Raw genomic sequence first — 14,930 nt, 5'->3', positions numbered from 1 at the left:
CAAGAGCACATCAAAACAATCATCCACCATGATCAAGTAGGCTTCATCCCAGGCATGCAGGGATGGTTTAATATACGGAAAACCATCAACGTGATCCATTATATAAACAAACTGAAAGAACAGAACCACATGATCATTTCATTAGATGCTGAGAAAGCATTTGACAAAATTCAACACCCCTTCATGATAAAAGTCCTGGAAAGAATAGGAATTCAAGGCCCATACCTAAACATAGTAAAAGCCATATACAGCAAACCAGTTGCTAACATTAAACTAAATGGAGAGAAACTTGAAGCAATCCCACTAAAATCAGGGACTAGACAAGGCTGCCCACTCTCTCCCTACTTATTCAAAATAATTCTTGAAGTTCTAGCCAGAGCAATCAGACAACAAAAGGAGATCAAGAGGATACAGATCGGAAAAGAAGAGGTCAAAATATCACTATTTGCAGATGACATGATAGTATATTTAAGTGATCCCAAAAGTTTCACCAGAGAACTACTAAAGCTGATAAACAACTTCAGCAAAGTGGCTGGGTATAAAATTAACTCAAATAAATCAGTTGCCTTCCTCTATACAAAAGAGAAACAAGCCGAGAAAGAAATTAGGGAAACGACACCCTTCATAATAGACCCAAATAATATAAAGTACCTCGGTGTGACTTTAACCAAGCAAGTAAAAGATCTGTACAATAAGAACTTCAAGACACTGAGGAAAGAAATTGAAGAAGACCTCAGAAGATGGAAAGATCTCCCATGCTCATGGATTGGCAGGATTAATATAGTAAAAATGGCCATTTTACCAAAAGCAATCTACAGATTCAATGCAATGCCCATCAAAATACCAATCCAATTCTTCAAAGAGTTAGACAGAACAATTTGCAAATTCATCTGGAATAACAAAAAACCCAGGATAGCTAAAGCTATCCTCAACAATAAAAGGACTTCAGGGGGAATCACTATCCCTGAACTCAAGCAGTATTACAGAGCAATAGTGATAAAAACTGCATGGTATTGGTACAGAGACAGACAGATAGACCAATGGAATAGAATTGAAGACCCAGAAATGAACCCACACACCTATGGTCACTTGATTTTTGACAAAGGAGCCAAAACCATCCAATGGAAAAAAGATAGCATTTTCAGCAAATGGTGCTGGTTCAACTGGAGGGCAACATGTAGAAGAATGCAGATCGATCCATGCTTATCACCCTGTACAAAGCTTAAGTCCAAGTGGATCAAGGACCTCCACATCAAACCAGACACACTCAAACTAATAGAAGAAAAACTAGGGAAGCATCTGGAACACATGGGCACTGGAAAAAATTTCCTGAACAAAACACCAATGGCTTATGCTCTAAGATCAAGAATCGACAAATGGGATCTCATAAAACTGCAAAGCTTCTGTAAGGCAGAGGACACTGTGGTTAGGACAAAACGGCAACCAACAGATTGGGAAAAGATCTTTACCAATCCTACAACAGATAGAGGCCTTATATCCAAAATATACAAAGAACTCAAGAAGTTAGACCGCAGGGAAACAAATAACCCTATTAAAAAATGGGTTTCAGAGCTAAACAAAGAATTCACAGCTGAGGAATGCCGAATGGCTGAGAAACACCTAAAGAAATGTTCAACATCTTTAGTCATAAGGGAAATGCAAATCCAAACAACCCTGAGATTTCACCTCACACCAGTGAGAATGGCTAAGATCAAAAACTCAGGTGACAGCAGATGCTGGCGAGGATGTGGAGAAAGAGGAACACTCCTCCATTGTTGGTGGGATTGCAGACTGGTAAAACCATTCTGGAAATCAGTCTGGAGGTTCCTCAGAAAATTGGACATTGAACTGCCTGAGGATCCAGCTATACCTCTCTTGGGCATATACCCAAAAGATGCCTCAACATATAAAAGAGACACGTGTTCCACTATGTTCATCGCAGCCTTATTTATAATAGCCAGAAAATGGAAAGAACCCAGATGCCCTTCAACAGAGGAATGGATACAGAAAATGTGGTACATCTACACAATGGAATATTACTCAGCTATCAAAAACAACGAGTTTATGAAATTCGTAGGCAAATGGTTGGAACTGGAAAATATCATCCTGAGTGAGCTAACCCAATCACAGAAAGACATACATGGTATGCACTCATTGATAAGTGGCTATTAGCCCAAATGCTTGAATTACCCTAGATCCCTAGAACAAACGAAACTCAAGACGGATGATCAAAATGTGAATGCTTCACTCCTTCTTTAAATGAGGAAAAAGAATACCCTTGGCAGGGAAGGGAGAGGCAAAGATTAAAACAGAGACTGAAGGAACACCCATTCAGAGCCTGCCCCACATGTGGCCCATACATATACAGCCACCCAATTAGACAAGATGGATGAAGCAAAGAAGTGCAGACCGACAGGAGCCGGATGTAGATCGCTCCTGAGAGACACAGCCAGAATACAGCAAATACAGAGGCGAATGCCAGCAGCAAACCACTGAACTGAGAATAGGTCCCCTATTGAAGGAATCAGAGAAAGAACTGGAAGAGCTTGAAGGGGCTCGAGACCCCAAAAGTACAACAATGCCAAGCAACCAGAGCTTCCAGGGACTAAGCCACTACCTAAAGACTATACATGGACTGACCCTGGACTCTGACCCCATAGGTAGCAATGAATATCCTAGTAAGAGCACCAGTGGAAGGGGAAGCCCTGGGTCCTGCTAAGACTGAACCCCCAGTGAACTAGTCTATGGGGGGAGGGCGGCAATGGGGGGAGGGTTGGGAGGGGAACACCCATAAGGAAGGGGAGGGGGGAGGGGGATGTTTGCCCGGAAACCGAGAAAGGGAATAACACTCTAAATGTATTTAAGAAATACTCAAGTTAATAAAAAAAAAAAAAAAAAAGCACAAAACAGTAGAAAGGGAGGAAAATTGGCAATGACAGAGTACATGAATGTTCCCGAGATGAAGGATCACAAGTCATCTGATCAATCTTCTTAGGCAATGACTGACAGGAAATTCTGCTGTGCTACATCCCTAGCCCAGACCTCTGCATTGTGCCTTCATGCCTACGCGCAGAGCTCCTTCCGATTCTCAGTCATTACTTTTGATCTACCGCATCCTATCCCCAGACTCTTTCCACAAACTATCTACTTCTCTGTTGGCTGTCAGGAAAGAGTCAATATTCTGTCTTCCAGAATGCTAAAACAAAATGGAGGCCAGTTTCCAGATGACACTCTACAGAGCATGGTACAACATGAACTTTAGATCTGGGACTTGTTTCCCGGTCTCCTTTATTTGGGTCGGTCTCTCCTCTCTGGTTTGCCTTCTAAAATCTCATCCTCAAGTGCAGCATGGCACATTCCAGAATATGACTCATGCCGTTAGACAGACTCCCATGAAGACGCAGCATATAACAGTGCATTAACTTTGTGGTCTTGTAAATTTACCTTTAAAAAGGACTGTCCTCTTTCCTTGGAATACAATGGAGGATGAAAATAAATGAATTTAACTTCTAAGGTTTTTTTTCAACTGTCAGAATCGCAAATGTAGCTCTTCGGCTTCAGGTTTCTTTTCTACCATACAATTCTGTAGCATCTGAATATGTTTCATAATTGAAAAGCAGGATAATCCTGCTATGCAATAAGTTACATTTGTCCAAATTTATAAGCAAAAGAACTCCTAAGATGACATTACTGGGAGAGGGGACCATGGGAATTCATCAGGTCTATTTGGAGAAACAAGGTTAGTATATTATGGGCTCAGTGCCCTTGTAAAGCTCAATAGAGTTTACACACATGCACTGTCCAATACCCTACCTTCCTTTCTATCTGCCATGTGACAAAACAAAGAGTCTCACCTTCTGAGGTTAGGGAGGAATAGCTTAGAACATAATAAACATGGCCTCTAGGACTTCCAGCATCTCAAACTATGAACAAGTACATCTCTCTGTGACTAAAGCTATCCATGCTAGGGCATTTGTTATGGCCCCTTTCACTAATAAAACAGGTAAGCCTTTGTAAATGTTAAAGGCCTGGTGCCCAGATAGCTCTAGTGTATCTTCATTACTGACTGGGAAGCAATAGTTAAAGTGCATAAAGATAATAGACAACGAAAATACGTTAAATCTAAGTTGTCATTGCTAGTCTGTTAGTTCTAATTAGAATAGTAAAGGAAAAGGGGGAAAGAGCGGAGGGGAGATGAAAGGAGGAGAGGGGAGGGGAAGGGGAGAAAAAGAGGATGGGAAGAGAAAATAAGAGTGGAGAGGAGAGGGGATGAGAGGGGAGAGGAGGTGGGGTGAGGCAAGGCAGAGGTGAGGCAGGAGGCAAAGCTATGTGAGGCAAGGCAAGGCAAGGCAAGGGCTAGTGTATGGGAGGAAAACCTTCACTTTGCCCGGAATGAAACTGTTCAGTTTACCTTCCTGACCTCTTCACCCTTATCTCCTATGCAAGGGTTGGCCTTGTGTCCTCAGATTCTGACTCCTAGGAGCTTTGGCCAGTGTCAGGCTCCAATAACATATTGGAGATGAAGGGGGAATGAGGGAACAGCTCAGTGTCTCCTTGATTCCTCTGGCTCCATCACCAGAAGGCTGTTCCAAACTACCTTTAGCTCTCAACTGGAGTTCAGTGTCCTGTGGAGACAGTATAGTTCTCCCACGGGGTTTCCAGTTATTAATATTTGCTCTAGTGGCAGAGAGAGAGTTAGATTCTCTAGACTTCTACCTCAGTGGTCTTGTGAATTCCCCAGTCGTTTCCTTCCATGCTCACTTATAAAAATAGCTTTCCTGAAAAAAATACCAATTTAGAGTGTACTGTTTGAGTGTACTGTCTGAGTGTACTGTCTGGGTGTACTGTCTGGGTGTACTGTGTGAGCGTGCTGTCTGAGTGTGCTGTCTGAGTGTATGGTGTGAGCGTGCTGTCTGAGTGTGCTGTCTGAGTGTATGGTGTGAGCGTGCTGTCTGAGTGTGCTGTCTGAGTGTACTATCTGGGTGTACTGTCTGGGTGTACTGTCTGAGTGTGCTGTCTGAGTGTACCGTCTGAGTATGCTGTCTGGGTGTACTGTCTGGGTGTACTGTGTGAGCGTGCTGTCTGAGTGTGCTGTCTGAGTGTACGGTGTGAGCGTGCTGTCTGAGTGTACTGTCTGAGTGTGCTGTCTGGGTGTACTGTCTGAGTGTGCTGTCTGAGTGTGCTGTCTGGGTGTACTGTCTGGGTGTACTGTGTGAGCGTGCTGTCTGAGTGTACCGTCTGAGTGTAATGTCTGAGTGTGCTGTCTGAATGTGCTGTCTGAGTGTGCTGTCTGAGTGTACGGTGTGAGCGTGCTGTCTGAGCGTGCTGTCTGAGCGTGCTGTCTGAGTGTGCTGTCTGAGTGTGTTGTCTGAGTGTACTGTCTGAGTGTGCTGTCTGAGTGTGCTGTCTGAGTGTACCGTCTGAGTATGCTGTCTGAGTGTACTGTCTGAGTGTGCTGTCTGAGTGTGCTGTCTGAGTGTACTGTCTGAGTGTATGGTGTGAGCGTGCTGTCTGAGTGTGCTGTCTGAGTGTACTGTCTGGGTGTACTGTGTGAGCGTGATGTCTGAGTGTGCTGTCTGAGTGTACAGTGTTAGCGTGCTGTCTGAGTGTACTGTCTGAGTGTGCTGTCTGGGTGTACTGTCTGAGTGTGCTGTCTGAGTGTACCGTCTGAGTATGCTGTCTGGGTTTACTGTCTGGGTGTACTGTGTGAGCGTGCTGTCTGAGTGTGCTGTCTGAGTGTACGGTGTGAGCGTGCTGTCTGAGTGTACTGTCTGAGTGTGCTGTCTGGGTGTACTGTCTGAGTGTGCTGTCTGAGTGTGCTGTCTGGGTGTGCTGTCTGGGTGTACTGTCTGGGTGTACTGTGTGAGCGTGCTGTCTGAGTGTACTGTCTGAGTGTACTGTCTGAGTGTGCTGTCTGAGTGTGCTGTCTGAGTGTGCTGTCTGAGTGTACAGTGTGAGCGTGCTGTCTGAGTGTACTGTCTGAGTGTGCTGTCTGGGTGTACTGTCTGAGTGTGCTGTCTGAGTGTGCTGTCTGAGTGTGCTGTCTGGGTGTACTGTGTGAGCGTGCTGTCTGAGTGTACTGTCTGAGTGTACTGTCTGAGTGTGCTGTCTGAGTGTGCTGTCTGAGTGTACTGTCTGAGTGTGCTGTCTGAGTGTGCTGTCTGAGTGTGCTGTCTGAGTGTGCCGTCTGAGTGTACAGTGTGAGCGTGCTGTCTGAGCGTGCTGTCTGAGTGTGCTGTCTGAGTGTGTTGTCTGAGTGTACTGTCTGAGTGTGCTGTCTGAGTGTGCTGTCTGAGTGTACCATCTGAGTATGCTGTCTGAGTGTACTGTCTGAGTGTGCTGTCTGAGTGTGCTGTCTGAGTGTACTGTCTGAGTGTATGGTGTGAGCGTGCTGTCTGAGTGTGCTGTCTGAGTGTGCTGTCTGAGTGTGCTGTCTGAGTGTACTGTCTGAGTGTGCTGTCTGAGTGTGCTGTCTGAGTGTGCTGTCTGAGTGTGCTGTCTGAGTGTATGGTGTGAGCGTGCTGTCTGAGTGTGCTGTCTGAGTGTGCTGTCTGAGTGTACTGTCTGAGTGTGCTGTCTGAGTGTACTGTCTGAGTGTGCTGTTTGCTTCCCCCTTGGGAGCTGGATGAATGCACACCTTTATTCATTCAGCACTCAGGTTAGAATGATTTTCTTCCCGTGAGCTCTCTGATCTACTTCTATGTACTTGAGCATCACTACCCTTGTAAGTTTCTGTTGCCATCATACACATCACACAATGAACATATTGCTCATTCATTCTGCAATCCAACAGCACATTCTGTTTTAAATACATGCATAGTATATGTAACTGTTTGTGTGTGTGTGTGTGTGTGTGTGCGTGCGTGCGTGCGCACCTGTGCGTGTGCTGTGTTCACTTACACTTCAAGAACAAACAGGTAAGAATAGTACTCAAACAAAAAAGGAAACGTAATAACTATGAAAATTGCTAATTTCTTTTATTTAGATTTAATCATGGTACTATCAGTATATATCTTTAAATAGTGAACAAACTTTTTAAATAATGTACATTGAAGAATAAAGAATATGAATAATATAAATGAAATTATCCCTCAGCTAAGTGGTCTTCCCTGTATCTTTGAATGTTTAATTTATTTTATATCATTTTCTTTAAATATTATTGGATTTAAAAATGTAAAGGTTTTATTTATAATATAAGTAAAGTCTTTTTTCAATAGTTCAGTTGAAAATTTTAAGTGGTTTGCAGAGAACAAAATTATTATTTCAGCAGTAGATAATGCTTATTTTGTGAATGGTTACAAGATAATTCATGAGAGATTTTTACAATAAAAAGGGTCAATCCCTTTGTGGACTGAAATAAATTTTCAAGTCCTGCTTAAACCATACCTTTAATTACCAGGAGAGAATACCCAGGGATAACATTAGGGCAAGGGGCCAAACAGTTCCTATCAGTTGACGTTTACAAAGATTTTAATAGTTTTGCCCAAAAGGTACATCAGTTTCCACACATGAATAAATAAATATGTCACTGTTTAGTATTACAGTAACAGCTAAGTGTACCCTTATCATCTGAAATGTCCAAACACTGGTAATAATATCTTATACCGGACTTTCTTTTTTTTTTTTTTTTTGGTTCTTTTTTTCGGAGCTGGGGACCGAACCCAGGGCCTTGTGCTTCCTAGGCAAGCGCTCTACCACTGAGCTAAATCCCCAGCCCCTGTACCAGACTTTCTAATTAATTACTCTCACCATAAATTTTAGAGTTTTATACTGAAGAAATTACAGCTTACCTAATATTTATTTAATATGTCCCTGCTATAAACACATAATTGGCTTTAAAAAAAGTTTTATTTATTTATTATGTATATAGTGTTCTGCCTATACATATGCCTGCCTGCCAGAAGAGGGCACCAGATCTCATTATAAATGGTTATGAGCAACCGTGAGGATACTGCGGATTGAACTCAGGCCATCAGGAAGAGGAGCCAGCGCTCTTAACCTCTGAGCCATCTTTCCAACACTAAGCAAGAATTTCTAAAAACCCAGATGAGAATGTAAAAACAATTTCTAACCATGAGATAATAATATCTGCCAAAATAATATCAAACGTTTGACACGACTAAGGCAGACCACTTTTGCAAAGGAAGCATAATGTAATATGTAGCACAGACAGAACTTTATAAATGCCTTCAATCAGAGTAAAGAGGGAGACACCCAAGGCAGTGTTGACATAAATCATTCATCCCTGGGATGGGCTAAGTAATGCTTACCAAAATACTCAGGAACGTCTTTTTAATACTTGCATATAGATGAGGCATCTTAGACAGAAAATTTAAATCTAAACACAAAATGCATGCATATTTCATCTCTGCCACACATATAGCCTGAAGACAAGCATTAAAGATTCTTGACAATTTATGTAAGAAACAACATTTCATGGTACGGAATTTTTCCACTGTGTCATCATGTCAACTCTCAAAAGGCTTCTGATTCTGAAGATTTCAGGGCTGAAATTTTGGATTTGAAAAGCTCACAAACAGATATAATTACTTTACTACTTCCATAGAAACTACATTGTGAAATTCATTTAATCAACACTTCATTTTAATAGCCAGGGAGGTATCTGGGCTTACAAAATTACCTAAATAAAATAAAGAGTAGTATAATGTTTTTGAAAGAGAGGAAGTCCACACAGTTCTCAGAAGGGGTAAATCTAGGGAACTAAGAAGGAGCCAGCTATTTAACGCGGTCCTTCAAAACTGGCCTTCCAATTGCCTCAGTGGTCCTGTGATGTACACTTAAGACTGAGTTCGGGCCGGGCTTAGCTATGTGCAAATACCTCGTCAAGAAAAAGAAAGAAACAAAGAGAGAGGAGGGAACATACATACCTTCAGTTTGGACCCATGAGGTATTGGGGGAGATTTATTCTGCTTGGGTGGGATGTACAGCTCCCATTTCCCATATTCCAGCTTTTTATATGGATGAGAAAATGGATTCCAACCACCTAAAAACATAAAGACCACGTGATCAAGAACCTCCATGCACTATGAATTTAAAGTAGGATATAACAGTGATGACCTGTAAAACTAAAGCTGCTTAAAAAGTCGTTTAATAATAGTGAAAATACTCTACGATACACTTAGAAAAACATAGGATGGTTCGAAATTTATAAGAAATGCTTTTCTAAGGTAGCAAGATACTTAGAGGGAAAGGGTGCTTGCCACCAAGTTTAATGACATGAATTCAATCCCTGGGGCAAGCACAGTAGAAAGAATGAACCAATTCCTACAATTTGTTCGAGGACTTCATCACACACACCTTAATATGTGTAACCAGAGAGATGCAGACATACACAGACACACACCCATGTCTGCATACATGCACCTAAATATAATTTTTAAATGTAAGTTAAACGTAATTTTAAAATGCGTCTAAAACTTTACCTTCAGTTAACTCAAATTAAACATAAATTTTACCACTTTTCAAATGTACTTTCAAATTTGAATCTATTTACTAGTAAATATAAAGTTTAAAAAGTCATTTTAAATAAATATCAACAAAGAAAAATTATGTAAGAAAGAAGGAACAGTCTAGTCTATTAGATCAGATACATGCATTCCATAAAAGTTGATTGAAATAATTTATATGTACCCAAATTCATGAGAATATGAATTAGTCCAAATAAAATATAGAGAAATACCTCAATTTGAAACATAGAAAATTAACCTCAAATATGGAGCAATGGGGCACTATGCTTCAGATGAGGGAGAAAATCCTCTATAAACAACAGTCAACCCTTGCACAAAAGAAACAACATAGTTGCAATACTTAAGGCAGAGGTGTGAAAGCAACTGGTTATGCTTACTGCAAATAAGGAAAATGGACCAAGACCTTCTCACACAGCCCTATACCATTCACAAATCTGACAAACCAAACTGGAGGATACCTAGGAAGAAAACAGAGAAAGGTATTTGCAATCTTAGAACAGATAGGGGGAATTTCTTTTTCTCAAATGAAGAGTATCCCCAAAACATAATTAATTAAAATGTTAAAGCAAAGACTGGTAAATTTGATCACTAAGACATAAGCTTATCTCTGTAACAGGTAGATGCAATCTAACACCTATATTCAATCACTCAGAGAACAGGATAGAAGCATTTGAAAAACTTAACACAAGGAACAAAGAAACAAACCAACAGAAAAGTGGGCAAAGAAAACATCCAAAAGAAGAGGTTAAAAGTTTCAAAATATCAAACATCCAATAAGGATATACAAACTACAGTACTACAGAAGGTAAAATGACTGAGAACAACTTGGCCCTCAGGTGATACCAACTCAATAGCTCAAGGATGGTATACCCTAGCCAAATTCCCCTAAGTCAACATAAGAGTCTATTTAGAACTGCTCACTGAAGAATTAACTGTACAAACAAAATAATGATAATAATAATAATGATAATAATAATAATGAGGAGGAGGAGGAGGGGAAAAGGAGGGGAGAAGGAGGAGAAAACACGGGAAAAGGCAGGGAAAAGGAGGAGAAAAGGAGGAGAGGAGGAGAAAACACGGGGAAAAGGAGGGGAAAAGGAGGGGGAAAGAAGGAGGAAAGGAGGAGGAGAAATACCTCTTATGTCAAGATCAAGAAATATGTAGAAGGTAATGGGATAGAGATGTGCATGTTGTAAAACTATTAAAATTGAAATGAGAATGTGAAATAACATCTACGATGATTTTCTCTAAGAACAGAAAAATATTAGATATACACGGGGCAGAAAAATAGATGAAACAAGACAAGCAAAATGTTTATCACCTTGAAGCCAGCTGAATACAGGACTTCTCTACCTTTCCAAAAGTGCCAAACTGAAAGTTCATGGTGTCAGGTCTCTGTGCAGAAACACCAGCTTTCTTTACTATCAGTTGTAAAGTGATGGTATCAGGCAAAGGACATCAGGTCTTAACATATTTATCATTCCAAACACAGATTAGCAAACTACTTTCTGGGTTGGCAGTTTTGATTCACACTCCTACCACCTGCACCGGGGAATGCTCAAATACCCATCTCCTCAGGGATTATCATTTTAATAACACGCCATGCCTGTGTTGCTCAGCCAGAAAAAAAAGATTAAGCTCTAGTACCCTAAGGATCCCCTGCATGCAATACATAAACTCCTCTTCGACACATCCAGAACAGAACGTGTACCATCTTTGAGAGGACTGAGAAAACAGACACGTCATTTTCTGTGTCCCGTGGATCAGATGCACTATCAGCATGAGAGACATTTTCTCTCATCATTTTTCTGGCTGTAACAATAACAGCTGATATACACCGTTTTCATCTCTTTTCAATACAGGCTGTAATTGGGCCACTGATTATTCTCTTTAACCTTATTGTTATTTGGGATAAACTAAGGTGTATTACATTTCCTCCTAAATTTCTTTCATTAATTTCTACTTTGACCGAAATGAAGATAATAGCGTGGCTTGCTTTGAGGTTTAATACAGTGGCAATCACAGCATTTATTTATTTACCAACCTATTTACTTTTAGCAGCTGAAGCCATTCAGTTTTATTACAATAAATTTGGTAGAGGATTCCAACATGAAAACCATATAAAGCAAATCAAAGCAGAAATGCTCTGCTCGACATATGACTGTGTGCCTGTGCCCCTCTAACCTTCTCCCCTTCTGAGTCTGACAGACCGACTCGGCTCTTTTGTGTCTGACATAAGTGTGTGGTGTGTGCCTGAGTGAGCATATGTGTGCAGATGTGCATGTGGACACCTACATACAAGCAAAACGCAGAGCAGGACATCAAGTATCTTCCTCTGTCTGTCACCCCTTGCCTTATTTGCTCAAGTCATTGTCTCTCAGTGAAAACAGCTTTTCTGTTAAACTGGCTTCCAAGGAAGCTCATGGGATCTTCCAGTGTCCACCCCCAGCGCTGACCTGATAGGCATGCTTGGTCCTGCGTGATTTTGACGTGGATGCTGAGGTTTGAACTCAAATCCTCATGCTTGAACCGGAAGCTCTCAGCCGCTGAGCCATCTCCACAGCCCATAATTCAGTTCTTAAACCTAAGTGCTACTTGCGTAGGGATAAGAACTCAAGGACTTCCCTCTATTCATGTTGGTGAGGTATCATGGGACTAGCGTCTCATATTCCTAAAAGTCAAAATGTCACAGTGAACCCCCTGACCCTCAGAGAACTATGGGCAACTAAGGAATGCCCCAAGGAGCAGCACACCAATGGTCAGTTCAGAAAACATGCAGGTAACAGACTGAGCAGGTTGTGTTCTGTATTTAACAGAATGCTAGATGTAACGTCAATTAATGAAAAAGAAGAGGTGATGAATTTGAAAGCCAATGGAGCGTGGGGTTGGGGTATGTGGGTAATGTTTGGAAGGAGGGAAGGGAATGGGAAAATGATAAAATCACACTGTAATCTGAAAAGTAAAAGAAATGGTTTAAAAGAAAGAGAGAGTCTATTGGAGATTACTAAAAGCTGCCAGGTGGGGTAGGGTCAGCAAAATGAGACAAGGAAAAAAACCTGTTACCCAGATAGAGCAGTTACAGGGTAACTATACAAATATTTCAGAAACACAGATATATGTCAGAAAGCTAGAAAAAATGATTTTTTTTACTTAAAAATGATTAGTATATGAGAAGGCAGAGATGGGTAATGAGACTTACACACTGCACATATACCAAAACATTTGATGCCACCCCATTAAAATGTACAATTTTAGGTTTTTCATATTAGGTAAAGGACATGGTCAAATACACATTTTAGAGTACAGAGGGTACTAATGTTCATACCCATGCAGAAACTAGGACGAAATAAATGAGATAAACGTAATCTGTACTCAAATAGCAGTTAACACCGCACTAGAATTTATAGTATTCCAGTATATGAGCATCATCATGTTCAATAGATCATTGAAATTAAGTAATTTCATTTTATTTATATGATCCTTTTTTTTAACTTTATCTTCTGGCACACTTAAAGTGCTTTAATATATATGATAGAAATTTAGTCTAAAATTGAAGGACCCTAGGGCCTTTCTATAGCCCCCACACCCACCCGCCTCAGGTCAAGGTTGGGCCAGGTTCCAGATTACTGTCCTGGGTCAAGGATAGGCCAAGTTCCATTCTCCACCCACAGGAACATTCTTGAATAGAAAATTCTCAGAATATCCTGACTGAGATTAGCTAGCCAATAGATTTAAAGATCAATATGCTTAGCCAATAAGTTTGAACTGTAACCTTGCTGAGGTAACCAGTGCCCCTAAAAAAAAAGTATAAAAACTGTTTGTAATAGCTATTCAGGGTCATCTTCTCGTCACTCGCCTCCAGGGACTGATTGAGGGTCGACCCCAATGCACTGGAAAATAAACCTCTTGCTTTTGTATCAGTATCCATCTCAGAGTCTCAGGGATGTCTCAAAGTAGGTATCACTGACCAACTTCTGTGCTTCTCCACCCTATTGTGTTGATATTCTGTCCCAAAAGATGAGTATGTTGAAAAGTGAGACCTTTGGAAGAAGCATGGGTCACAGGGCAAAACCCAGGGAAGTAAGATTAGGACCCATGTAAAAGTAACTTCAGAGAGCATGCTACTTTCTGTGACAAAGCATGGAGAAATCAACCATCTATATATAACCCAGAAATGGCTCCATATCAGGTCCCAACCATGCTTGCTAATTTCAGCCTTAAAGCCTGTGCGGAGTGCAAATTTCTTTTCCTGATAAGCTGCCTTGACCACTGGTACTTTGTAGCAGCTCCCTAATCTGAAACACAAGAATTTGGTTTTGACCTAAACTTGATCAGCCTTTCAGTTTCTCAGAGACATTAGATAGTAAGTGGGAAACAAATGGTTAAATTGGAAGAGACATCTCATTTGCTTAGGAAGAATATGTTAAGTGAAAAAAACAGAATAGAGAAGAAAAAAGGGTAGGGGTGCTCACTGAAGAGGTTCAGTAATCACAGGTATGGTATGCCTGTTCCTGGAGTAGTTCTGCCCTTTGTTTCACTGACTATTACAATGAACTTTACTACTCCACTTCAGTCAATGTGTGGAGCCCATTGGCTGGCTCTCCATAGACAAGACAAATTCTACTGTTGATAGATGCTCTAACAGTACTGACTGCAGAATATTCGGTTTATGCTTTTATAGTACTAGAATACAAATGAATATGAGAGCTTCCTCTATACCCTGAAACACAGTATTTCATCTAATTAGACACCACCTAAACTATATCACATATGCAGACATGGGAGAGGTTCCTAGTGATTAGCGAATAGATTGCATAGCCCACACTGTTTCTTGAAGAGAAAAGTAATGGAACCGCTTTGGAAAACAGCCTAGAAATTCACTGTACCCAAATTCAACTCAAGCATATATATCCAAGATATAGGAGAGCAAATTATGCTGATTCATTTTTTGTCAATTTGATACAAGCTGGAGTCATCTTGAAAGAACAAGCCTCAGATTAGGGATGACTTATGGGCAAGACTGTGGAAAGGCCTGTTGGGCTTTTATTTTCTTTATAATGAATGAGGTGGGCCCATCCCACTGTAGGCAGTGCCATCCCTGGGCAAGGTGGTACCGGGTGTATGAGAGAACAAGCTGAGTCAGCAGGAGGAAGACAGTAAGCAGTGCCCCTTCATGGTCTGTGCTCCTGTTTCCCTGCTTGGGTTGCTAACTCGGCTTCCCTCAATGATGGGATGCAATCAGAACACATAAACCGAATGAATCTTTTCTTCCCCCATTGCCTTGGTTGTGATGTTCATCATAGCAATGGAAAGAAGGCTAGGACACAGATGGCCACACAAAGCCTTGCATGAATAGTGCTGTGTGCACTATAATTCATGATAATCAAAAGGGGAGACAATCAAATCATTTAAGAGATCATCAAAGGAAATGTTTGCGCTCAT

The 14,930-nt window shown here is 41.0% G+C and overlaps 1 protein-coding gene across 4 annotated transcripts in view; it reads right to left on the bottom strand.

The window, feature by feature from the left end:
* Positions 1-14,930, bottom strand: part of Gbe1 (1,4-alpha-glucan branching enzyme 1) — a 265,447-nt gene that overhangs the window by 165,210 nt on the left and 85,307 nt on the right. For all 4 annotated transcript variants that reach the window (XM_039088229.2, NM_001100502.1, XM_039088228.2 and 1 more), the window contains 1 exon segment: positions 8,889-9,004. In XM_039088229.2, the coding sequence (XP_038944157.1) occupies positions 8,889-9,004 (116 nt within the window).

The sequence above is a fragment of the Rattus norvegicus genome, chromosome 11 (assembly GCF_036323735.1).
Source record: "Rattus norvegicus strain BN/NHsdMcwi chromosome 11, GRCr8, whole genome shotgun sequence".
Classification (NCBI taxonomy): Eukaryota; Metazoa; Chordata; class Mammalia; order Rodentia; family Muridae; genus Rattus; species Rattus norvegicus.
Note: the sequence above shows the minus strand (reverse complement) of the source record. Positions and strands in the feature narration are given on the sequence as shown.